Below are 23,704 nucleotides of genomic sequence, written 5' to 3'. Positions count from 1 at the left end.
TTGTTCTCCATGCTTTTCTTGTTGAAAATGAAAATCGATGTTGTTTGTCAATGAAACATCCTTTGCATGATTCATTATTCTTCTTCAATCATGGAAGATATCTCATTATGTTTTTTTCATATAAAATTTTTAAGACATGTATGTTAAATGGCCAAATCTCCTATGTCAAAGCCATAAGTCATCAAATGGTAATATTAATTCCAGGTTTGAAAGAAGCTTATAGGAAAACTTCTATTTCTCTTCACCATTTTGATTTTGCCAATTTTTAACCTTCTATTATATAAATTTTGCATATATCTTTCTCAAAGTGAAGAAAATATTCATTTTCCTTCATTTAGCCAATATTTAAAAGATTCTCTTTAAGATGGTACTACTAGATGTCCTTGATAAATTTTGTACCTTTCTTTGTTTCCACCAAGACAACTCATTTGCCTCGAGATTCCACTGTGGTGTTGTTTCCCAATCAAACTTTGACATTGACAAATTTATCGATGTCTTTGACGATGCTTTGATCTTTGGTAATGTGATTGATGCGTCCACTATCCAAGTAACAATAATTTCCTTCTTCGCTAGAAGATTCTTGATTAGCATGGAATAAGTGCTTCTCGTTATTATGTTATTCGGTAAAGTTTGCTTAATGCTTATTTTTATTATGACAATGCTTTTCCACGTGACCAAAAATCTTATAGTATGAACATTCAGGTTTTCCACAATGCCAACAATATGTTTTTCTGAATGACTTATCTTCTTACATATGCCACATGAAAGATATTTTCCTTAACAAATTATAGAGAAACTTCTAGAATTTTTTTTATTTATAGAAATTTCTCCTATACTTTTATGACTTATGTTCTTACATATGCCAGATGAAAGATATTTTCCTTAACAAATTATAGAGAAACTTCTAGAATTTTTTTTATGTATAGAAATTTCTCCTATACTTTTATTTCCTTCACACTTTCTATTATGACATCATAATTTTAGTTTCGATTGATAGATATTTTCGACCAAGTCCTCTTCACACCTTTTCAATATTTGTTCATAAGCTTCAAGAGAGCCCATTAGTTGTGTTACTGGCAATATGGCTAAATCCCTTTTTTATTCAATCGTGGTTGCAATTGCATCATGTTTTTGGCAAATAGAAATTAAAATTTTCTCAACGATTTTTTTGTTAAGAATATTTTTCCCATAGGCTTTATATGAATAATTATTTCTTGTATCAAAGAATAGTAGTATTTAATGATTTTAAATTATTTCATTCTTATTAATTCAAACTATCGTCTTAGAGAATTAATTTTAACATTCAGTATCTCATCATTTCCATGAAACTCCTCTTGTATTATGTGCTTGCTTTGCACTTGTGAATCCTATTATTCTTGGAAAAATTGTGTCATCAACTATTTGTTGAAGAGGAAATAAAGCCCTTGAATCCTTTTGCTTGTTTTCCTTCAACTTGTTCTTCTCAGTTGTAAAGAGAGTAGATGTATCTTCTGGAATAGTGAGTTCATTTTTTATAATGTCCCATAAATTTTGGGAGCAAAAGAATATCTTTATTTTGACGCTCCAGAAATCATAATTTTCTCTCATAAAATAGCCATTGGTCGAGAAAATATTTTAGAAGTAGTATAAAATGAAGTTATAATTTGTTTTAAGTATTTGAAATTTTTTATCTATTGCCAGTAGATGACTGAACATAACTTTGATACCACTGTTACCATTTTGAAGTTGTGAAAGGTATACTTGATGGGATAGAAAAAAAATGTGTGGATAGTAGAATGTGAAAGTAGTAGTTGGAAGAAGTATATTTTGTAGTTGTGTTGTATTGTGGTTGCCATAGATGTTGTTTTACATCAAATGGTAAGCCTATACATTTCAATAATCTTAGGCTTTTTTTATAATGTTCTAGAATTTACATTATACTTTAATAGGTTCTCGATAAGACTTTACCTTGTGCATTTTTGCTTAGCTACTATATATAATAATAGTTTGTTTTCAAATGCAGGTTTGCATCTTCCCTAAGTTAGAGGAAATCCACCTTACCAAAATGAATAAGCTAACAGATATATGGCAAACTAAAGTGAGTGTTGATTCCTTTTCTAGTCTCATTTCTGTGAAAATTGAGGAGTGCAATAAATTAGACAAGATTTTTCCAAGTCACATGAGAGGATGGTTTGAAAGTTTGGACAACTTGAAAGTTTATTTGTGCAAGTCGGTTGAAGTGATTTTTGAAATCAATGATTCTCAAGAAATAGATGAATTTGGAGGGATAGACACAAAGTTGCAAATAATTCTTCTTGAACACCTACCAAAGTTAAAACAATTGTGGAGTACAGATCCAAATGGAATTCTTAACTTTAAAAAATTGCGGACCATAGATGTAAATAGTTGTAGTGAACTTAAGAATTTGTTTCCAGTTTCTGTTGCCAAAGATGTTCCAAAGCTTGAACACATGTCAGTATTGTATTGTCGTAAAATGGAGGAAATTGTTGCAAGTCAAGATGCATTGGAAACTAACAAAGATCTATTGGTGTTTCCTGAATTAACCTCGGTGAGATTACATTGGCTACCAAACATGAAGTATTTCTACAAGAAGAAATATCCTATAAAGTGTCCAAAGCTGAAGGAGTTGAGTGTGACAGAATGTGTGAAGCTTAAAGCATTTCTCAAAGATACCATTAAAACAACAGACAAAGAGGGAAATTTTGTTTTCTCAATTGAAGAGGTAATCAATACTCTATATATCTTTGTCGGAGTTCGAGAAAAACCATTTAGTGAAATTTTTATTATATGTTTGGTAGAAAATAAGAAGATACAAAGAAAAATAAGTAAAAGAAAAACTAAATACGTGACAACTTAAATGAAGAAAAAACTATTTTGTTTGAGAGAAATAAAATATAAATTAAATAAAAATAAAAATTCACTTGATCTTTTATATTATTTACTTTTATTTGTTTATTCTTTAGGTATTCCCGAACTTGGAGCATATGGAAATTGACTTCAAGGTAGCACAAGAATTGTTACCAAAGTACCAAATGCAGCGCCTAAAAGAACTTAGTTTGATTTCAGTCAAAAGTGTCGATCTTCTCAACCAGTTTCCATACAGAATACCAAATCTAGAAAAGCTAACATTAAAAAATTTTAAAGAGTTAGCGCCAAAAGCAAACATTGGACGACAAAAAGGATTGGGGATTGTATTGCAGCTGAAGGAATTAGTTTTCTTCGATTCATATATAAAGGATTTAGGATTTGAAAGAGATCAAGTTCTACAGAGACTAGAGGTTTTAAGATTAGAATGGTGCTATGAATTAAGGCATTTGGCTCCTCCCTCTGTATCATTGACTTACTTGACACATTTGGAATTGAAGGGTTGTCATCGATTAAAGAACTTAATGGCATCCTCGACTGCCAAAAGTATGGTTCAACTCAAGACAATGAAAGTAAGCTATTGTCGTGAAATAGAGCAAATAATAAGAATGGAGGAAAGTGAAGAAGGCAAAGGGACGAAAATTGTATTCAGCAAATTGATTTCTATAGAACTTGTGGGACTAAAAAAGCTTGCAAGTTTTTGCAGTCACAAGGAGTGTGAATTTGAATTCTCATCACTGGAAATATTGATTGTAAGAGAATGTGAGAAGATGGAGAAATTCAGTGAGAAAAGATCAATAGCACCGAAGTTAAAGAATATATTTGGTGTGGAAGGAGATGAAAAAACAAAGTGGCAGTGGGAAGGTGACTTGAATGCCACAATACACAAAATTTTCAATGATAAGGTACTCTCTCTTTCGCTTATCTAATTTCATTTATCCTAATCTTATCAACTTTTCTTCTGTCGAAAGAGAAAATCACATTATGGGACGTTATAAATTCTTGTGTTTGGCATAAAAGCTTTAAACGTTAATTAGTATGTTTGTTGATAATTTGAACGAGTGAATTCGATCTGGTTCTTTAAGGCACTTTATTTAGCCTTAATTTTCTGTAAAAGAAGAGACACCCTGAGCATCGTATTGATATTTTCTTTAAATTTAAATTTGATACTAAGTGATTTTCTCACACGACACTGTTATAAAACATATATAATAATTTCATATATTTTCTATATATTAAAATTTATATTTTTAAAATGAATATTTACACAATCCTGACGGTAATAAGTGAGTAATTTTTAATTTAAAATAATTATTTTTTTAAAACTAATTGTAATATAACACTTTTAATAATTTTACTTATGTTTTCATTGTTATCACTATCAATACTTTTATTAAATAAAATTATTTTAAATATTTAACTTATAAATTATTGTATTATATAATACTTGTCTAAAAATATAAGAAATAGTATTATTATATATTTTATAGTATATTGCTAGTTATGTTAAATTATGGAGTATATTAAATTTGATTAATATTTACATAATACTTTAATCATTTTAATTTTATATAACATTTCTACTGTTATTTGTACGAACATCATAAGTATATCTTACAGTTTTAATTTTAAAATAAAAATATATTAAATTATGAAAGCGAAGGCTATAGAGAATTAAAGTTTTTAACTTCAAATACTGAGGAGATCTGTTTAATAATTTTAAAGGTAGAGAAGTAATTTAATAATTTGTCTGATTTACAGGTCAGTTTCGCATATAGTGAAGATCTGTGGCTTGACGATAATATTATACAGCATCTATGGGATGACACTCATTGGGGGCAGCAAAACAACTTTGGGTATTTGAAAAGGTTGAGGGTATGGTTTTGTCATACTCTAAAGCATATAATTCCATCTCATTTGCTTTCTTGCTTTCACAATTTGGAAGAGTTAGATGTATACAATTGCAGTGATGCAGAGGTGATATTTAATATGAATGATGAGAACAGGGTGATGACAAAACCTTCCGGAATATTCCGTCTGAAAATATTGTCTTTAGATGGGCTACCACAACTGAAGCATGTATGGGATAAGGATCCGAAGGGAATTATTGACCTTGATGCGCTAGAGGAAATGAGTGTTAAAAATTGTAGGAGTCTTAGAACTTTGTTTCCAGAGTCGGTGGCCAAAGATCTTACCGGACTTAAGGTGTTTAGAGTAACAGAGTGTGAGAAATTGGAAGAGATATTTAGGAAGGATGAAAGGAGTGGAGAAAAAGAAGAATCAACCCAAGAGTCTGTTTTTCATCAACTCACCACATTGACGTTTGAACAATTGCCACGCCTCAAATATTCTATCCACCGCTCCAAACAACAGGCAATTCTCACACTTTACTTTATCTATTCTTACTCTTATTATTTCAATTTTATAAAATATAAATTTCTTCCTATTAACAGTTTCATTAATAAACAAAAAATGTATTATTTAGAGAAAAAAGTTATTTAAATAACAGTTAATACAAAGATAAATAAAGAAATATAAAAGAGGGTTAAGAATTAAATTTTAAAACTACCTTAATTTTACAAACATGAAAATTGTTTTTATCTTTTGATTAATGTAAGACTTTTAATAAAATACATTATTGTTAAAACTGATTTTATGTAATCATAAATTGGCTTAATTGAATTTGAGATTCATATTCTAGTAATTATGTACTTATTTACTTGTTATATTTGATTAAAATAATATATATATATATATATATATATATATATATATATATATATATATATATTATATAAGTTCTTAGTAATCGATAAATATATAGTAGAGATAACAAACAGTATGATGTTGGACTTTAGTTTATATAATAATACAAATAACTATTTGAATAATTAGAATAATATCTTAATTATAAATATACTTAATTTGTATTTGGTTTTGGGTAGGTATACAAGTTCTCAAACTCGAAATTTGACTACAATTTAAATTAAGTAAATAGATAACTATGATAATTATTTAATCAATATTGATCTATGTTGGCAAGTGCCCAATATTAAGCAAATTTAACAAATAGGGTTAGGATTTTTGAACCAAAGAAACATCAATCTTTATCACGAGTTTAACCATTATCAATTATATTTAAGACAAAAATGACTAATTCCATTATATTTATGTGAATTGAATTTAACAATGGTGTCAACATTCAAGTTAAAGGTTGATTTAAAATTCAGTAAATAGAAACCGGAAGTGGACTGCACCCTTTATTTCATCCCTATTTTATGTAGTATACATCATATTTTTTCCACTAATATGAAATTACTTATTTGATTCTTCAAATATAAGTTGTCTAAGAATGATTATTAAATGTTGATTTCTCAAATATACAATAAATATTTCAACATTATGATTGGATGTTAGATGCACTTGTTGCATTGAAATCTATAAGATATATTTAAACATTAAGCATATAATGAAATCAACAACACCAAATGAAAATAGACAATTTTATGAGTATGTGTGTATAAACATCGGCATAACAGAAAAGGAGAAACTTTATTAAAAAAAATAAGCGTAATACAAAAAGAGTTTCTGACTTGTTACAAGGCTCAAGGAGCATACATATAAAAAGAAGATAAAGAGAAAAAACTAATCTAACCACCTCAGGACCTTTATCTAACCAAACCAATTAATGGAAATATATATATATATATATATAATGGAAATATAAAAAAAAATTGAATGTGACGAAAATATAATTCTAAATCTAATTTGTTTTGCAGGAGAGTACATCAAATTTGAGTGAGAGAGATGTACAAGAGTTATGTTTTGGCTCTCAGGTCATCCCAAACTCCAACTTCTGTCTCTTAGAATCTCTGAAGATTGATGGTTGTCAGTTTTTATCAGATGTACTTCTACCATTCAATTTACTTCTTTCCTTAACTAATTTGGAAAAATTGAAAGTTGAGAACTGTAAGTTTATCAAAACCATATTTGATGTGAAATGTACGACACAAGAGAGAGATGTCTCATTTACGGGACTAACCCTTCCTTTTTCTCTTAAAAAATTGAGATTATATGAGTTGCCAAATCTAAAGAATGTTTGGAATGAAGATCCTCGCAGAATTCTGAACATGAATAATCTAAAAAAAGTACATGTTGAGAATTGTGAACGCCTTACGACTGTGTTTCCACCAACAGTACCGAAAGATATTGTGGAACTTGAAGATCTAGTGGTGGAAGATGTTCTGTTACCATTCAGTCTGCTGCCTTCCTTAACTAATTTAGTAACGTTGGGAGTTGAAAACTGTTATTCCGTCAAAGCCATTTTTGATGTCAAATGTACAACAGAAAGCAAAGATGTGACATCTACAGGACCAATCCTTTTCTCTTTGAAGAATTTGACTTTATCCAATCTGCCAAATTTGAAGAATGTTTGGAATGAAGATCCTGATGGAATTCTAAGGATGCAGCATCTAGAAGAAGTACACGTTGAGAACTGTGAATGTCTTAGAAGCGTGTTTCCTGCATCAATAGCCAAAGATATTGTGGAGCTTAAAACTCTAGAAATTGAAGACTGTGAGGGATTGATGACTATTGTTGAAGAGAATAATAATATCGCAGATGCAAGAGGAACAAACGAAGAGCTCCCCTGTCCCTGGGTGAGATCATTGAAACTAAAGGGTCTGCCCATGTTCAAGTATTTTTACTACTGTTCACTGCAGTTCGACAATTTTGTACATCTAGAATCACACACCGAGAATCAAGTCGGTACTAAAAAGGTACATACTAGTGTTTTATTACTTGATCCAGATCAATTACACAAATATTAAAGGACACCATTTTTTTACTTTACATCAGAAAAACAAATATATTAAATAGGAATAATTGAGATGTCTCTAACTGTGTTTACAACTTATCATTCATCTCCAACTCAAACTTACATTTTATATCAGTCATAACTTAAGATTATTTTTTATGTCTCTGCATGCATCAAATATTTTATACAAGGTGTTGGAAAACAACCGTATTTGTTCCTTCCTCTGCTAACCCAAAATGGACACTGCGGAAGCGTAAAATTAAAAGTGTATGCGTAAGAAAAAATAACACCGAAAATTTTAACGTGGAAAATCCTCTTGGAAAAAACCATGAGACCTTGTTCAGAAAATTATCTACATTATGAAAGTAGGATTACAGTGTTTCTCTCATTCTTTGAGGATCTCTCAATAAATTTTACCCTCTCGGATGGTATACAAACACTCTTTTGCACACTCACAGCTTCTACTACACAGTGTCTTTCACCTCTCGGTGATGTTTCTCTCTTCACGGTAGTACCCGTGGCTTTCTCTCTTTCTCCTCTTGAATTCTTTCTTCACCGTTTGATTCTTGGTGAGTTATTCTTTGCTGCACATTTTGCATTCATTTTATAATGAATGAAGGAAGAAAGGACAAGAAACATGTTTGGTGCATTGTAACAATTTATGGAGCTTTAGTGAAGGTGGAAGACATTTTTCCTCAATATATGGTATATGAAAACATTGACCCTTCTTTTCAACACGTGGATGGATCCCATTTTTGTTTTTATCCAACACAAGGATTATAATACTTTCACACTCAATAAATGTTTTTCAATCATTTCATATTTATTATTTTATTTTTAATTTCTTTTTTAATAAATACAAAAATCCACTTTTTAATTAGTATATTACCTAATTGTCAAGTGGTGATTGTGGTGTCAAAGAATCATTTTCTTTTATATAAATGTTATCATGACACGACAGAGTTGATATCATTCAGCATGTGACTTACACTTTGCTGCAAGTGTTTTCCTTACATTATTTATACGGGCAAATGTATGTTCAATTAATTATAGATCAAACATCATCAATTCGTCCTCTACATTATCAAAAACTATGACAGTGATTATATTACATATCATCATTGGCCTCCAGCCCTCACAATCTATGTAACTTTGGGTAACAAACATGAAAATGAATTTCAACATGCCTATAACCTATTCTTATAATGTGACTAAACGTGCATGGATTTTACAGACGTGATTGAACACATACATCAATCACAATACCAAAAATTACTTATTGGATAATTATTTATGATTCAGGCCTATACTTTTAAGTTGTGCATGAGTAAAGATTTCCGCAGCCTTTACTTTTGCATTTCTGAAACTAAGGTTGCGCCAACCTTTACAAACAATCTCGTACCATCACGTAGTTAATTTGTCACAGATTATTAGTTATCAGGAATCTTTGAGCATGCAAGGTTATTTATGTCTTGTATATAAAAGAGATGGATTACTAATTGCCATAACCTGCTTTTGCTTGTGCTTTTCTCAGTTAAAGTGTTTGTCACTGGGGAATAATGGAGTAGAGATGATTTTGCATGGAGAATTTCAGAGAAACTTCATAGACAACTTAAAATTTCTTACTCTCTGCTTGTTTTCGGATGCATTTGGGTATGAAATTATAGAACAGGTTCCCAATATAGAGAAGCTTGTGGTACGTGGTGGTTCCTTGAAGGAGATGTTCTGCTGTCAAAGTGCTAATAATGAAGATTATAGTGGACTTCTTTTACGATTGAAAGAATTACGCTTGGAGTCCCTTGAAGAGTTGGTTTCCATTGGGTTAGAGAACTCTTGGACCGAGCCCTTTGTCAGAAATCTCGAAACCTTTGAAGTCATTAGGTGTTCCAGTTTAAAAAACTTGGTAACATGCAGAGTGTCTTTCTCGAATCTGATATGTTTAAAACTTGAAAACTGCAATAGCTTGTCGTATTTGTTTACATCTTCAACAGCCAAAAGTTTGGCTAAACTTCAAAGAATGGAGATAGAAAAGTGTGAATCAATTGAAGAAATAGTGTCTAATGAAGGGGAGGAATCAGATGACGATGAAATAATATTTCCGAAGCTCAATTGTTTGAAACTTAAATATCTGGAAAATCTCGTAAGGTTTTACAAGGGGAGTTTAAGTTTTCCATTGTTGGAGGAATTGTCAATGTCAGATTGCGACAAGATGGTAAGTTTATGTCCAGGTACTCTGGAGGCAAGTAAGTTGTCTCAAGTTATTCCATTGGAAATTGATCTTCGCTCTACTCTGTGGGAGGAATTCATGAGCAAGGTACGTGTTTATTTATTCAATATCCTGGTAGCAAATAAGGGACACTTTCTATGATAACAAAAAAAAAATATAGAATAATTATACATAAAATTTATAATAGAGGTGTAATCAAGTGTATCTACCTTTCCTTTAGACCTTTTATTTGAAAAAAAAATTACAAAATGAGTCGTGCAAAACATTCAACTCACAAATCAAATAACTCAAATATATATATATATATATATATATATATATATATATATATATATATATATATATATATATATTATTTTCTTATCTAAGAATTCTCCCTCACCAGTTAGCTTTATGTTGTTGGAATGAATAGTAGTAATTACATTGTTTATACGTAAGTGTAAAGCATTTAAACCTGGCGTTTTCTTTATATATTTAACAATCTTAAAGTTTATTCGATGTTATCTTTCATATATATAAAAGAATACATACCTTATCAAAACTCCTTTGATGACCATGTCCGATGGTTACTTAGGATGGAAATTATGTACAGTACTTGCTAGCAGATATCTGCAAAAAAAAAACAACTTTTATAAATTTATGACTACCTATAGTGCGCAAACTTGTTACAAAGAGAGAAAAATAATATATGTTTCATGTTAAAAAATTTGCTGAGAAGTTTAGGCAGATAAATTCTAATAACTCCCAAATTGAGACTAAATACTATGTTTAATCAATTTTTCTTTCTTAAATAAGACATCACTAATAAGGTTTTGATAATTGTGATGTTACTAAAATGTTTTATAGAAATTATACTTATACCACTATTAAAGCAATACAAATGTTTTAGAGAAATTAGTCCAGAGAGACCAATTTAGAAATTAATTTACTTTTGATAGCCAAATTTTTGTAGTTAATGTTAGGGATAAATTTAGAGACTAATGTATTATATTAACTAATTTAGAAACTATTTTAATTATCAATAATTTTTAAATTATAAATTAGTTTCTAAATTGGTTACTGAGTTAACAAATTATTTTTTATCACTAAAATTGATTATTATTTAGAGACTTTTTTATAGTGTATAATATAAAGATAAAACATAAAAATCTTAAATAATTTAACTATAGAAAAGCTGCATTAGTTTATCTTAAAATGTTGTGAAATAAATGTGTGTTTTCTTTAATTTTAAACTGTGTGTTACATTTTTATTCTACAGAGGAAATGAGAAGTTTTTTCGATACAATGTATGTCTTGCATTTCTAAAATACAAAAGTTTAACAACAATTTTCTTGTTATTATTGCCAATATATCTTATTTAGGAAAATATTAAAAAAACGATCTATCATTATCTAATGTAAAAAACTAAGAATAATAAAATCATACCTTATATAAAACTTAAAAGATAACGCATTAAATGTTTTAAGAAAAAAATAAAAATTAGTTTAAAAATTTAAAACCAACATAAAAAAGGTTACTTCTAATAATATTTACAAATTTCTACAAGTTATTGATTTTTTTAATGAATATTAGTAATAGGTTCACACAAAATTATAGTAAGTGAATATGTCAAACATATCTCAATTTTCAATTTTACGAAAATTAGAAAGAGTTTTAAATCTAACTCAAAATTTACCTTGTTTGCAAAGTAGCTAATAGAATTTTGTAAGAAAAATGTAATTTGAAAAGAAAAGCTATTAAAATTGATCAGTGCATTTCTGAAAAATTAGTTATAGTTGGTGGTTTCTAGCAAAAGTATATTAAAAAAATCAGAATTATTGTTATCCATGTAAAAGATTAATTTCATATTACATGCTCTGATTTCTCAAGATTGGATGGAGATCGAGTGTTGAGTTCAAAGATAGGGCAGACCTAAACGAGATATGGCGTCTCTCACTGCAAATCCACGACTTCTGTTTCACTAACTTGGAAACCTTGGTTGTGGATGGGTGCCAACTTTTATCATATGTAATCCCCTTCGGTGTGCTTCCTTTGTTACCTGAATTGCAGACATTGGAAGTTCGAAACTGTGATTCTGTTAAAACCATATTTGATGTCAAATGTTTACAAGACACAATCACTTTTTCTCTGAAGAAATTAGTTTTACTGAAGCTGCCAAATCTTGAAACTGTTTGGAATGAAGATCCTGCTGAAATTGTTACAGAGCCTAATCCAATTGATCCAGAACAAACAAATCCTAAGGTTAATTCCCCACTGTAACCTCATTGACACTGTGATTTGCCCAAGTCCAAGCATAGTCGATTACATTGCAACAGCATAATAGTACATGCATTTGAGGATTTTTTTTCCAAGACAATTACAGATATTCTTCTACTTCCATTGAAATTATCATGCATCAAATATTGCTTAAATCTTTATAAACAATTCATTATTTTCTTCACGGAGGAACCACCTTTCATCTCATTTATGAAAATTTTCATCTAAAATTTTAAACTCGAAATTGTTGTAAGTGCATACGGTATGGCCTTAGTAACAGCTACCCGGCCTGGCTTGTTCATCTTTTTTACATTTTTTTAAATAAACGTTTTTTCTTTCAAATTGACTTGTTCACACCTATTTTTATTTTATATAGATTTGTTTAGTCTTTAATAATTATCAGACTTATTTTAGCATGAAAGTTCACGGTTTCAATTTTATATAGAGAAACGAATATATATGACTGTGCTAACTGCTTTAACTTCGCTATTGGTTTGTCTTTGTAGCTAATTACACCGAACTTAGAACATCTGACAGTGGGTGAAAATGAATTGAAGATGATTGTCGATGGGAAATTTCAGAGAAACCTTCTACACAAGTTAAAAGTTCTCGGTCTGTGCTTTGATATTGAGTGTGATGAATTTCCGGAGTATGGATTTCTACAACAGTTGCCAAATGTAATGAAGCTTGTGGTGAGTGACAGTTCCTTCAAAGTGATCTTCTGCCTTCAAAGACCTAATAATAGTGAAATTCTTTTACAATTGAAAGAATTACGCTTGGAGTCCCTTCAAGAGCTACTTTCCATTGGCTTAGAAAATTCATGGACTGAACCCTTTGTCAGAAATCTAGAAACCTTTGAAGTCATTAGCTGTTCCAATTTAAAAAACTTGGTTCCATGCGAAGTGTCTTTCTCGAATCTGATATGTTTAAAAGTTGAAAAGTGCGATAGCTTGTCATATTTGTTCACATCTTCAACAGCCAAAAGTTTGGCTAAACTCCAAAGAATGGAGATAAAAGAGTGTGCATCGATTGAAGAAATAGTGTCTAAAGAAGAGGAGGAATCGGACGAGGATGAAATAATATTTCCGAAGCTCAATTGTTTGAAACTTGAATTTCTGAAAAATCTCCGAAGGTTTTACAAAGGGAGTTTAAATTTTCCATTGTTGGAGGAATTGTCAATAAGAAATTGCGTCGATATGGTAAGTTTATGTGGAGGTACTCTGGAGGCAAGTAAGTTGTCTGAAGTGAAACTTGAAAGATCAAACACTACATTGGAAACTGGTCTCAACTCTACTATGAAGATGGAATTTCTGAAACAGGTACGTCGTTATAAAAAATACACCCTCTGATAGGCCATTGATTATATATCTATAGTTCATGTTTAAATATGCAATACGGCTTAGGACAACATGCTTGAAAATTATTATACTTTGTTAAACAATTCTTCAAAGTAATAGTCATAAATGATACTTAAAATTCACAATAGCCTACTGCAAATCTAGGCGACAGAGAAAATATATATAACTGTAACCTTATGTACGACTTGGTTAACAATTCTCCAAAATAATATTCATAATAGGATTATACTCCTCATATTTTTTTTTTAACTACTAAGAGTTGCCTACTGCAAGACTAAGTCACAAAAAAAAAAGATAGATGGATTTTGATTATTACAATTTTATTCTATAACGTCTGATTCACACTTTGTCTATAATTTCAACTCAAAATTATAATATTTATTTAAAAATTTAATTAATATCTATAACGAAATTTATGTGAAAAAAATTTAAAATTATACTAAAATATTTCAAAATAAAAAAAATATAAATAATAAAGAGTTCGTGATATATATTATTTTTCATTAAAAATAATAAATATGAAGAATAAGGAAAAAGAACATTGTTTAAAATAATTATAAATTTTATTATTCATAACAATTTATATTTATTTATTTAAACGTCTCAAAAATACCGTAACGGTTCAACAAATTTTTAACATTATGATAAGAAAATAAAATTATAAGTCTCAATTCTTAACTTGGTTTTGCAAGTCTTAAAGTCAAGTACTGTGAATTAGGAAACGTGATTCAGTAGACAATTTCTTTTAAATATAGTAAAGTGGGTTTTTTTTGTAATAAAATATAATTAATAGTAAAAATAGTGAGTATTTCATATTTGTAGAGTACTAATTTAAAAGATATCATTGACTCTTGTAAATAATTAGTTTCATATTTTTATTTATTGTTTTGGACGTGCAGATTTCAAAGCGTGAGGAACTTGATCTGGAAAGTAGGCCACGACTACAAGAGATATGGAATGGCTCACTGCATATCCCCGACCTCTGTTTCAGTGAGTTGGCCAAATTGACGGTGAATGACTGTCGATTTTTATCAGATGCAGTGCTACCCTTCCATTTACTTCCTTTATTACCTAGATTGAAAACATTGGAAGTTGGAAACTGTGATCCTGTCAGAACCATATTTGATGTCAAATGTACAAAAGACACATCAATTACTTTTCCTTTGAAGAAATTGGTTTTATCGAAGTTGCCAAATCTGGAAAATGTTTGGAATGAAGATCCTCACAGAATTCTATGCATGCAACATCTAGAAGAAATACATGTAAAAGAATGTAAGGGCCTTAAAAGTGTGTTTCCCGCATCAGCAGCCAAAAGTCTTGTGGAACTTGAAGATCTAGTAGTGGAAGACTGCGAGGGACTGATGTCAATTGTTGCAGATGAATCTAAGGAGGGGGATGAATTAGATGAGAATGGGATAATATTTCCTCGGCTCAGTTATTTGAAGGTAGAAAGTTGCAATAGTCTGCCATATTTGTTCACATCTTCGACCGCAAAAGGTTTGGCTGAACTCAAAACAATGAAGATAAAAGAATGTAAATCAATTCAAGAGATTGTGTCGAAGGAGGGGAAAGAATCGGATAAGGACGAAGAAATAATATTTAAGCAGCTCCAGGATTTGTATCTTGAAAAGTTAGATGAGCTAGGGTGCTTTTATTCTGGCAATTTAACTTTAACTTTACCCTCCTTGGAGGAAGTCTACGTCATCAAGTGTAGCTCTATGAAAACTTTCAGTGCAGTAAACAAAATAAATCATCCCACAAAATGGTACTGTTCAGAATACGAGAGACCCCAGAAAGAAAGTGATCTCAATTCTGCTGTGCTCAAAACTTCTGCAAAGGAGGTACCTACACTTTTACGTCTTAATGTTTCTTCATAGATAATGATAGATGATATTGTCCAAGAATTCTAGGTTCCTGTATAACAATATTTTCAGACATTATTTTTAGTGTAATGTGTTTTTTAGTTGCATCGTGCTTAAAATTAACTTGTACGTATTCTTTTGTTTTAAATAGGCTCCAGATGCTTCTAGTTCCATCATTTCAGTTCTCCAATAGCTCAGATAGTGAATATGGTACATCAAATATTATCTAATGCTACTAAAATTGTTACTTTTTTTATGGTGAGTTATGAGTTATACTATCATTTTCTCTATGCATATGCAGATGGTGATCAATAAGAAGCAGTTTTTCACAGCATCACATGATGATTATGACTGATTATGTAAGTAATTTTTTTTAGTTTAATTTAATGTTTTATTGATTTCTATTTTAATGGATATTTCTCTGTGAATGTTTTAGTTGAGACTTATGTATGAATGATATTCTCTATATATAATGCTACTTTTACTTCCTTTATAATTAAATTCATATTCTTTTCTTAATAACTTTTATGAAAGTAATATAGTAATTGTTCTTATAAATTGTATAGGTTGAATCTGAGTTGCCGACTACAATATTGCAGTAATTAAGAGGAGATTGAAGGCATAATTAAAGAGTGGATGAAGATGAATGTGTCTCTATTTTACTATTTTTGTGTGATTGTGTTTTACAAAAAAAAAGTTAAAAAAAAATTTTTGTTCTATCTCGTTGAAGATGAAATACATTATATTATTTATATTATGTAATGTGTGAGATTAAAAGTGATGAACGGTCATGAATATTGAGTAAAGTTGAAGTCATGAATCGTGTCACTAAATATTGACTGTACGTGCTTATGCCCATAAAAAAAAATGTGTGCTTGTATTCATGTGTTAGTTAATTTTAGGTTTAATACATCATTCGGTCCCTACTTCTAGGGTTTTTGTTCAAAATCGTCCTACGTTTTAAAAAAAATTCAGTAAGGCCTCATATTTGGTTAAAAAATGTTCAACATGATCCTTTTGCCTTACGACATTAAAAACTTAACGGTGCAATTGCCACCGTGGCGAAAACTAAATGACTTGTGCACTTTGATGAATACGTGGCAATGTGAAGTGAATTGACTTGGTGGAAATGTTTAAAGTTTAAGTTATTGGATAAAATAAAAGGGTTAGCGTTGGTTAGGGTTCATGCAACTTCTTCCTTTTTTTGAGCAAAGTAGTTGTGGGTAGATAAAAATGGTTTCTTCCCAAGGTTGTTCTTCTTGTTCCAATATAGGGTTAGAAAGAATTTGGCGTTCCTCACATGATGGTGGTTGGAGGGGAGGTGGGATAATCCCTCGTTGCAAATGTGGTGATTTTGTTGTAAGCAAAGTGGTGAGAACTCCACAAAATACTGGTAGACAATTTTGGGGATGTCGTCATTACAAGGTTTTATGAATACCCTTGTCACTTTATTTGAATTTATTTATTGATAGATTGTTGAGTTAGAACTAATTTTTGTGGCTTATTTGGTGAATAACAGGATGGATCTTCAAGAGGGATGTACTGTAACTTTTTCAAGTGGTGTAATGAAGAGAAGATTGACGAAAAAGATTGTGAAATTGTTAGAAAAAAGGATAAAATTGTTAGTTGGAGCTGTGCGTGTTGTTATTGCGGTGAACATTGTGACAATATGGGTATGTTTAGGTTGATGTTCGTAGGTGGGTCAATGTTTACATTAAGGTCTAGGTCAATGTTTATGTTCATGAAATGTGAAGGTGAAGCTCAATGTTTACGTTCAGGTGTAGGTGTTCATGTAATGTGAAGGTGAAGCTCAATGTTTACGTTCAGGTGTAGGTGTTCATGTAATGTGAAGGTCAAGGTCAATGTTTATGTTCAGGTGTTTATATGTAATGTTAAATTTAGTTTTCCCTTTGATCAAAAAATGTGCAATGTGGTTCTCTTTTCAATTTAAAATTGTGTACTTTGGTCCCAAATGGATATCAACGAAAAACACATGAAAGATATCTGGCTTAGTTTCCACCTCCAGTCCACCATCTTTGTCCACCTCCATTCCACCATCCACCTCTCCACCATTACTTTCCATCTCCACTCCACCCTCTATTTCCACCTCAAACCCTAACTCCCAAATCCAACAAGAACATCAAGTAAGTAGGTTAGGGTTAGCAACACTTACCTCACATACGTACACTCTTCAAATTTCACCTTCAAGGAATCACCACGCCACAGTGATTACAAGACCAGTTTCACCAGATTGTTAAACCCAGAAATCACGATAGGATTCTTACATAAGAGTAATTTGATTTAACCCATTTCGTTAAGCCTAGCTGACGTCATTATATATTTTTTTAAAATTTACAATTCAAATATATCATATGTGTTACGTATTGCAAAAACTTTATACGTCATTCAATTTTGGCCACGGAGGCAACTGCGCCGTTATGTTTTTAACGCCGTAAGTCAAAAGGACCATTTTGAACATTTTTAAACGAAAGATGAGGCCTAACTAAACTTTTTTAAAACGTAGGACAACTTTGAACAAAAATCCCAAAACTAGGAACCAAATGATGTATTAAACCTTAATTTTATCTATATTTCAGGTTTGAACATAATACTTTACTGGAATCAAGAGTTGAGCAACACTTTACCCATCTCTTAAAAGAAAAATGATTATTTGACACATTTAAAATTTTTACATTCATTTAATACTACCATTTCTTACTTTTTATTTTCTTCTTTCTTAAAAAAATGCAAAAGTTTACACTTTTGTGACTATTTTACCCTTGTACTCTATGTCAAATGAATATAAAAGTGTGTCATGGTACCATTATACCTCTTAAAATGGAGAAGTAGAGTTGCAATAGGACGAAATAAAAAAATTAAAACCTTTTAAATGGAGCATGACATTTGAAAGAGAGTTTATGAATGTTCAGTTTGCTTCCTTGCAAACATTAGAAAGTGTCATATTGTCAAAATCATAGTTGATTTCAAATGTACTACAAATTATTTTCCTATGAAAAAGTTGGTTTTATTCAAGCTACCAAATCTGGAAATTATTTGAAATCAAGATAGATCCTCATGGAAATCAAATTTACATAATTTTTTTATATAAAAAATATGCAAAGTACGTAATGAAATGTACCAAATAAAAGAAAGAAATTAACACAAACTAAACTTTTTTTTAACGTGAAAAACCTTATATATGAAGGAAAAATGTAGGGAATCAAGTCCTATAAAAACTATTCCAGTAATAATAAATAATAGGTATAGAAAATTGCTCATCAAACTTGCCTCCTACTGTCTTTTACAAGAATAGATTTTAGACTTCATTTCTTCATCAAGAAGGACCTGAATTAAGTTTGTCTTCTCTATTTCTGCCACTCGAGAACCATATGCCTCTTCTAGATATTATTAAAGTTCAATGCAATTAGATGTGAAAATTTTGCTCACAAGTCTTTTTCCTAATTAAATGAAATCAAAATTAACAATATTTCATGTACAATTGAAGCATATTGTTTGTCATTGCATGTTTCAACTTCAGCATTTCTAAATTTTATGATGCACATGACCTCAATCCACCCCAACATTATCCCAACTCTCCAATGAAGTTGCAAATTATTAGAATTTTTTTTAGTTTTATAAACATTTATATTACACAATGTTTTGTGTACGTATCAATTACATTAACATGTTTGTTTGCATATTAATGTCATGGATTTGATTGTTTGACAGATTATTTGATTGCCTTTTACGTGGAGGGTTCAATCTATGGTAGGAAATACCGTCCATTACACTTAAACTATCCCGCAATTTACCAACAAAAATTATCAACAGATAATCGTCAGTAATGTCAACAACTACTTCACGAAATTATCTATAGATATTGGTTGTCGATAATTACGAACAAATATATTTTTGATAATTACTGATATATTTATGTTTTGATATTTACTAACAAATTTATCTCTTGATAATTATCGATGGATTTGTCATCAATAATTATCAACTGATAACGGTTGAAAAATCGTTATTTTTATACTCAATTTTGATACTAAAAACATCCTGACTTAGAAACTTGCTTGAACTCATGTTTTTATTTAAGTTTTGGAAATAAGAGAGTTGGATGAGTTTTATATTTGGTTTTCCTTGTTTTGACAGGAATGAAGATGAATTGGATGAAAGAAGTTGAAGTAGCAAGGAGTTGAAACTAGGGATGACTACGAGTCGGGTCGGGCATAGATAGTGTGATACCCGAACTCGACCCGCATGAAAAAAACATACACGTTACCCGTCCCGCTACCCGCTGGATACCCGCATAAAAAAAACTCGCGGATGTTTTCTAACTAGCGGATATCCGTTGGATACTCGCAAATATTATTAAAAAATTATTTTATGTTTTTAAAAAAATATTTTAGCTTTCCAAAATGTGAAGGAAATATAGGTCATGGACAGTCGAGAAGGTTTTGGGCTGTTCCTATTCCAACTTCAGCAAAAAAACATTTCATTAATTAGTATTGAAAATGAAATCTTCCATTAATTAGTATTGAAAATGTAGGAAGAGTCATTATTACTGAAACCGTTTTTCGAGCACTATAGTTATGGCCATTAGTTCCTCCATGACAAGCAAAAATCTCCATGACAGGTTTAGTTTTGATGAATAAAATATGAATTGGTAGAAAGAGTCATAGGTAAGGCTAACCGAACCCACTTTTATATATATCATATAAAAAACCAAAATGACACCGACTAAGAAAGCTCATGCTATTCTATTAAAAATGCAGAGAGTTGAAGAAAGTTGTGGCTGATAAAGAGGGAGATGAGAAGATAACGGACGAAAACCAGATGTGTTTGTCTCGCTCCTCTTGGGACGTCACTCATGCAATGAGTTCAACTAAGAAAACCGCATTCTCAGGATAAATGGTAGCAACAATTTAGCTATTTTGTATTTGGGAAAAATCAAAAAATCATATTTAGGGCAAGATTAGACTCTTCATTTTGTAAAACGCATTCTCATTTGGCTCTGTTTAGTGTTTAGACTTTGAAATGCAGGAAGAAGGAAGCTTTCGAGGGATGAAACGCAAACAACGATGAGCTCACAGCAGATCTGAAAAAGAAAAGAATGAAGAAAGCAGGGAAAGAAGAAAGAAGTACTTGGAAGAGAACAATACCGTTTTTTTTAAGCAGACAGTATCTCACATCTTTGAGGAGATTCATCTATCACCAACAAATTACTCTTCTAGAAGTAGAAAAAAAATGAAAACAAGAAACGGCGGAAAGGAAAATATGGAAACCTTGAGTTTCTTAAACCTAATAAGGGATAAATATGTAATTTTATTTGCTTAACGGGTAACGGGTACCCACGGGTACGGATAGTGTGATACCCGAACCCGACCCGTTAACAAGCGAGAATTAAAATATCCGCTACCCGTTACCCGCGGGTACCTCTTACCCACGGGTACTAAATATCCGTAATGGATTTTATCCACTGATACCCGCGGGTATGAGTTTTTTTGCACACCATAGTTGGAACCCAGAAGAGTCAGAAACAGTACCAGACCGAACGGTAGGATGCGAGAGAATCCAAACCGAACGGTTAAGAACCCAGACCGAACGGTTACTAAGACAGACCGAACGGTAGGATGTGGGAGAATCCAGACCGAACGGTTAGTGAGACAGACCGAACGATTCATAATAGAGACCGAACGGTGTGAAGGTGGTGGAACTAGGCCGAATGGTGTGAGCAAGAAAGACAACTGCAGAACGGTGTAACTGAGGATGGAACGGCTGCATAAAAACATAGACAAATCGAATGGTTTGTGAGAGGAGAAGCTGAATGAAGTGGTAGAAGACATGTCGAACAGTCAACAGTGTAAGACTGATCAGTCAAAAGTGAAATCGAACGGTCATGCGCTGAGCGCCACTGCTGAGTGTCATTTGAGTGCCGCACCTACTGCTAAGCTCAATTTCCAGCGTTGAGCGCCAATTTCGTGGGCTTGGACCCGTTTTCTATTATTTTTATGATCTGTTTTGGGCTAGTACTCGTTTTCTGTTATTTTTCTGGTCTATTTAAGGACTTGGACGTCCTAGGGTTAGTATCTTTTGGTGGCTTATGCACAGAAACACACTTTTCACCCCTTGGGGATAGATTTAGAGATGATGACGGCTCTCCTCTTCTCTTTCTTGGGTTTTTCTATCTCTTCCATTCTTTCATTCCATTGTTCATCTAGTTTTTCCATGACGATGGAGGGCTAAACCTTATTGTTGTTGGGAAAGATGTAACCTTTGTAAACTCTCATGTATTGAATTGATTCTTGATTATATATGCTTTACTTCATTAATTTTTAGGGTTTTTTCTCTACGCTCTTTGCATGCTTTGTTTAACTCATTCAATTGCATGATCATTGATGTTATCGATATGGACACATATAGGTAAATCTAGAACTGGGAAAATTCTCCCAAGAGCAATATTACCTAGACATAGGGATAGGAGGATTGGTTGCCTTTAAAGCTTCTGTGTGAATGTAATGCATGATTAATTGCTAGGGAGACAAGACATTGTGAACTAGTAATTAGGATTAGGCTTTCTTCACCGAGACATCAGGTTTAAGGTAAATTAGAAAGTGATATTAACATTAATGAAGAAGATGAATTCATATATGCATGAGAGTAAACTAGGTGAAATCTAAACCCCAACAACAATATCATCAACTTCATTCATTCATTCTTGTGTTTAGCCTCAATTGATCAAATTGCATTCATGTTTATTTTATTGTATTTGCATTCAAAAAACCCAAAATATGTTCTTTAGAGTCTTAATTAGTTGAGTAATCACATAACTGTTTAATGTCGTGAGTCTCTTGGGAAACGATACTTGGCTTTACCATTTATTATTACTTGATACGATTCGATACACTTGCCGAGGGAATTAAAAATTTGCTTATCACCAACCATCAACATGTTGATTTATAACACTTTTACCAAAGATTTTTGTTTAAGAAATTCGTCATAAAATATTTATATTCGATGAATTTGTGTTGTTTTCGCTGTAGGATTTTATTTATTTTTATTTGTTGGTTTGTGAGGATTTTTAAAAGAAAAGTTTGTTTAAAATATGTTATTTGGTAAAATATTAAAGATGCTAATTTTTTCCTATATAAAATATTTAAAGTAATAAAGTTATGAGTAAAGAATAAAATCATATCTTATATTATATTAGAAAGAAAACATAGTAAATATTTTAAGAGAAAAATAAGAATAAATATTAAAACGTTTTGAAACCAACAATATTACTTCTGGTAACGTTAATCAAACATATATAATTTAAAATTTAATGTGATAGAAAATTAAAATCAAATTAAAATTAAGTAAATATGTAATTTACATCCTAGTCCGTTAATTGTCTCATTCAGTCAGCTTGAGTTAAATTTCAAAATAATATCTACTTAGTTTTATTCCTAAACTAAAAAAAGGAATTCGCGTCTTAAAACTAATAAATAATGAAAATTTATGATGGTTTTAAGAGTTAAAGAATTCAATAATAATCACAAAATAAAAATTAAAAAATAGTTAGAGATCTTTTTATAATATGCTTAAATTGCAGAAGCAAATTATATTTTCTTACTGAAAGTTGACAGTGGAAACAATTTCAAATTTTACGAAAATTAAATTGAATTTTAAATCTAAGACAAATTTTAGCTTGTTTCCAAAGTGGGAAACACAACTGTGTGATAAAGATGTGATTTGAAAAGAAAAACTTTTGCATTTCTGAATAATTAGCTATAAGTAAAGTTGATGGTTTCTAGCAAAACTGTTAAAAAAATCGCAATTCTTGTTAATCCTTGGAAAAAAGTTGTTAACTCTATTTATTCCTTTACATGTGGTGATTTCGAAAGAGGGGAACATGGGATTGGCATCTTGAGTTGAGAGATAGGGCAGACCTACAAGAGATAATTGCAAACCTTGGATGTTCGAAACTATCATTCTCTCAAAACGATATTTGCCAAAGTTCATGCATAATACTATGTATTGTATTCGTGATGCCACACCAATACTTGAGGTTTGGGCATTTTTTCCATGTCACATGACCTACTTCAATTTTTTTAAATAAACTTTTTTTCCTTTTAAATTGACTTGTTCGCACCATTCTTTTTAGTGTACATTAGTTTTTTATTAATTATGAGGCTTCTTTGAGCATGAAAGTTTACATTATTTCAATTTTATACAGAGAGCTGAACCTGCTTTTACTTCATTATTGTTCTATTTGTAGTTAATTTTGTAAGTCATTTTTTTTATTTTATTTTATTATCATGATTTGCATGTTTTG

General features: G+C 30.9%; 1 protein-coding gene across 1 annotated transcript; it reads left to right on the top strand.

The window, feature by feature from the left end:
• The first annotated feature begins 1,981 nt into the window (after nt 1-1,981).
• Nucleotides 1,982-16,268, top strand: LOC148190506 (uncharacterized). Its single transcript, XM_088102851.1, has 11 exons — nt 1,982-2,722; nt 2,964-3,770; nt 4,627-5,238; nt 6,645-7,643; nt 9,216-10,040; nt 11,778-12,149; nt 12,671-13,483; nt 14,422-15,363; nt 15,536-15,594; nt 15,686-15,743; nt 15,951-16,268. Exons 1-9 carry the CDS (start codon nt 1,997-1,999, stop codon nt 15,575-15,577), a joined length of 6,138 nt encoding a protein of 2,045 aa, XP_087958977.1. The 5' UTR covers nt 1,982-1,996; the 3' UTR covers nt 15,578-15,594; nt 15,686-15,743; nt 15,951-16,268.
• The last annotated feature ends 7,436 nt before the right edge of the window (nt 16,269-23,704 follow it).

This window comes from Vigna umbellata, unplaced genomic scaffold (assembly GCF_029865625.1).
Source record: "Vigna umbellata cultivar VRB3 unplaced genomic scaffold, Vumbellata_1.0 scaffold_863, whole genome shotgun sequence".
In the NCBI taxonomy this organism is placed as follows: Eukaryota; Viridiplantae; Streptophyta; class Magnoliopsida; order Fabales; family Fabaceae; genus Vigna; species Vigna umbellata.
This window is presented reverse-complemented; position numbering and strand designations above follow the sequence as displayed.

Excerpts from the sequence above, each read along its gene's own strand:
- LOC148190506 (XM_088102851.1), top strand. The coding sequence starts at position 1,997 with ATGCAGGTTTGCATCTTCCCTAAGTTAGAGGAAATCCACCTTACCAAA. Across the intron at positions 3,771-4,626 it reads ACAAAATTTTCAATGATAAG|GTCAGTTTCGCATATAGTGA; the intron begins GTACTCTCTCTT and ends TCTGATTTACAG. Across the intron at positions 13,484-14,421 it reads AGATGGAATTTCTGAAACAG|ATTTCAAAGCGTGAGGAACT; the intron begins GTACGTCGTTAT and ends TTGGACGTGCAG.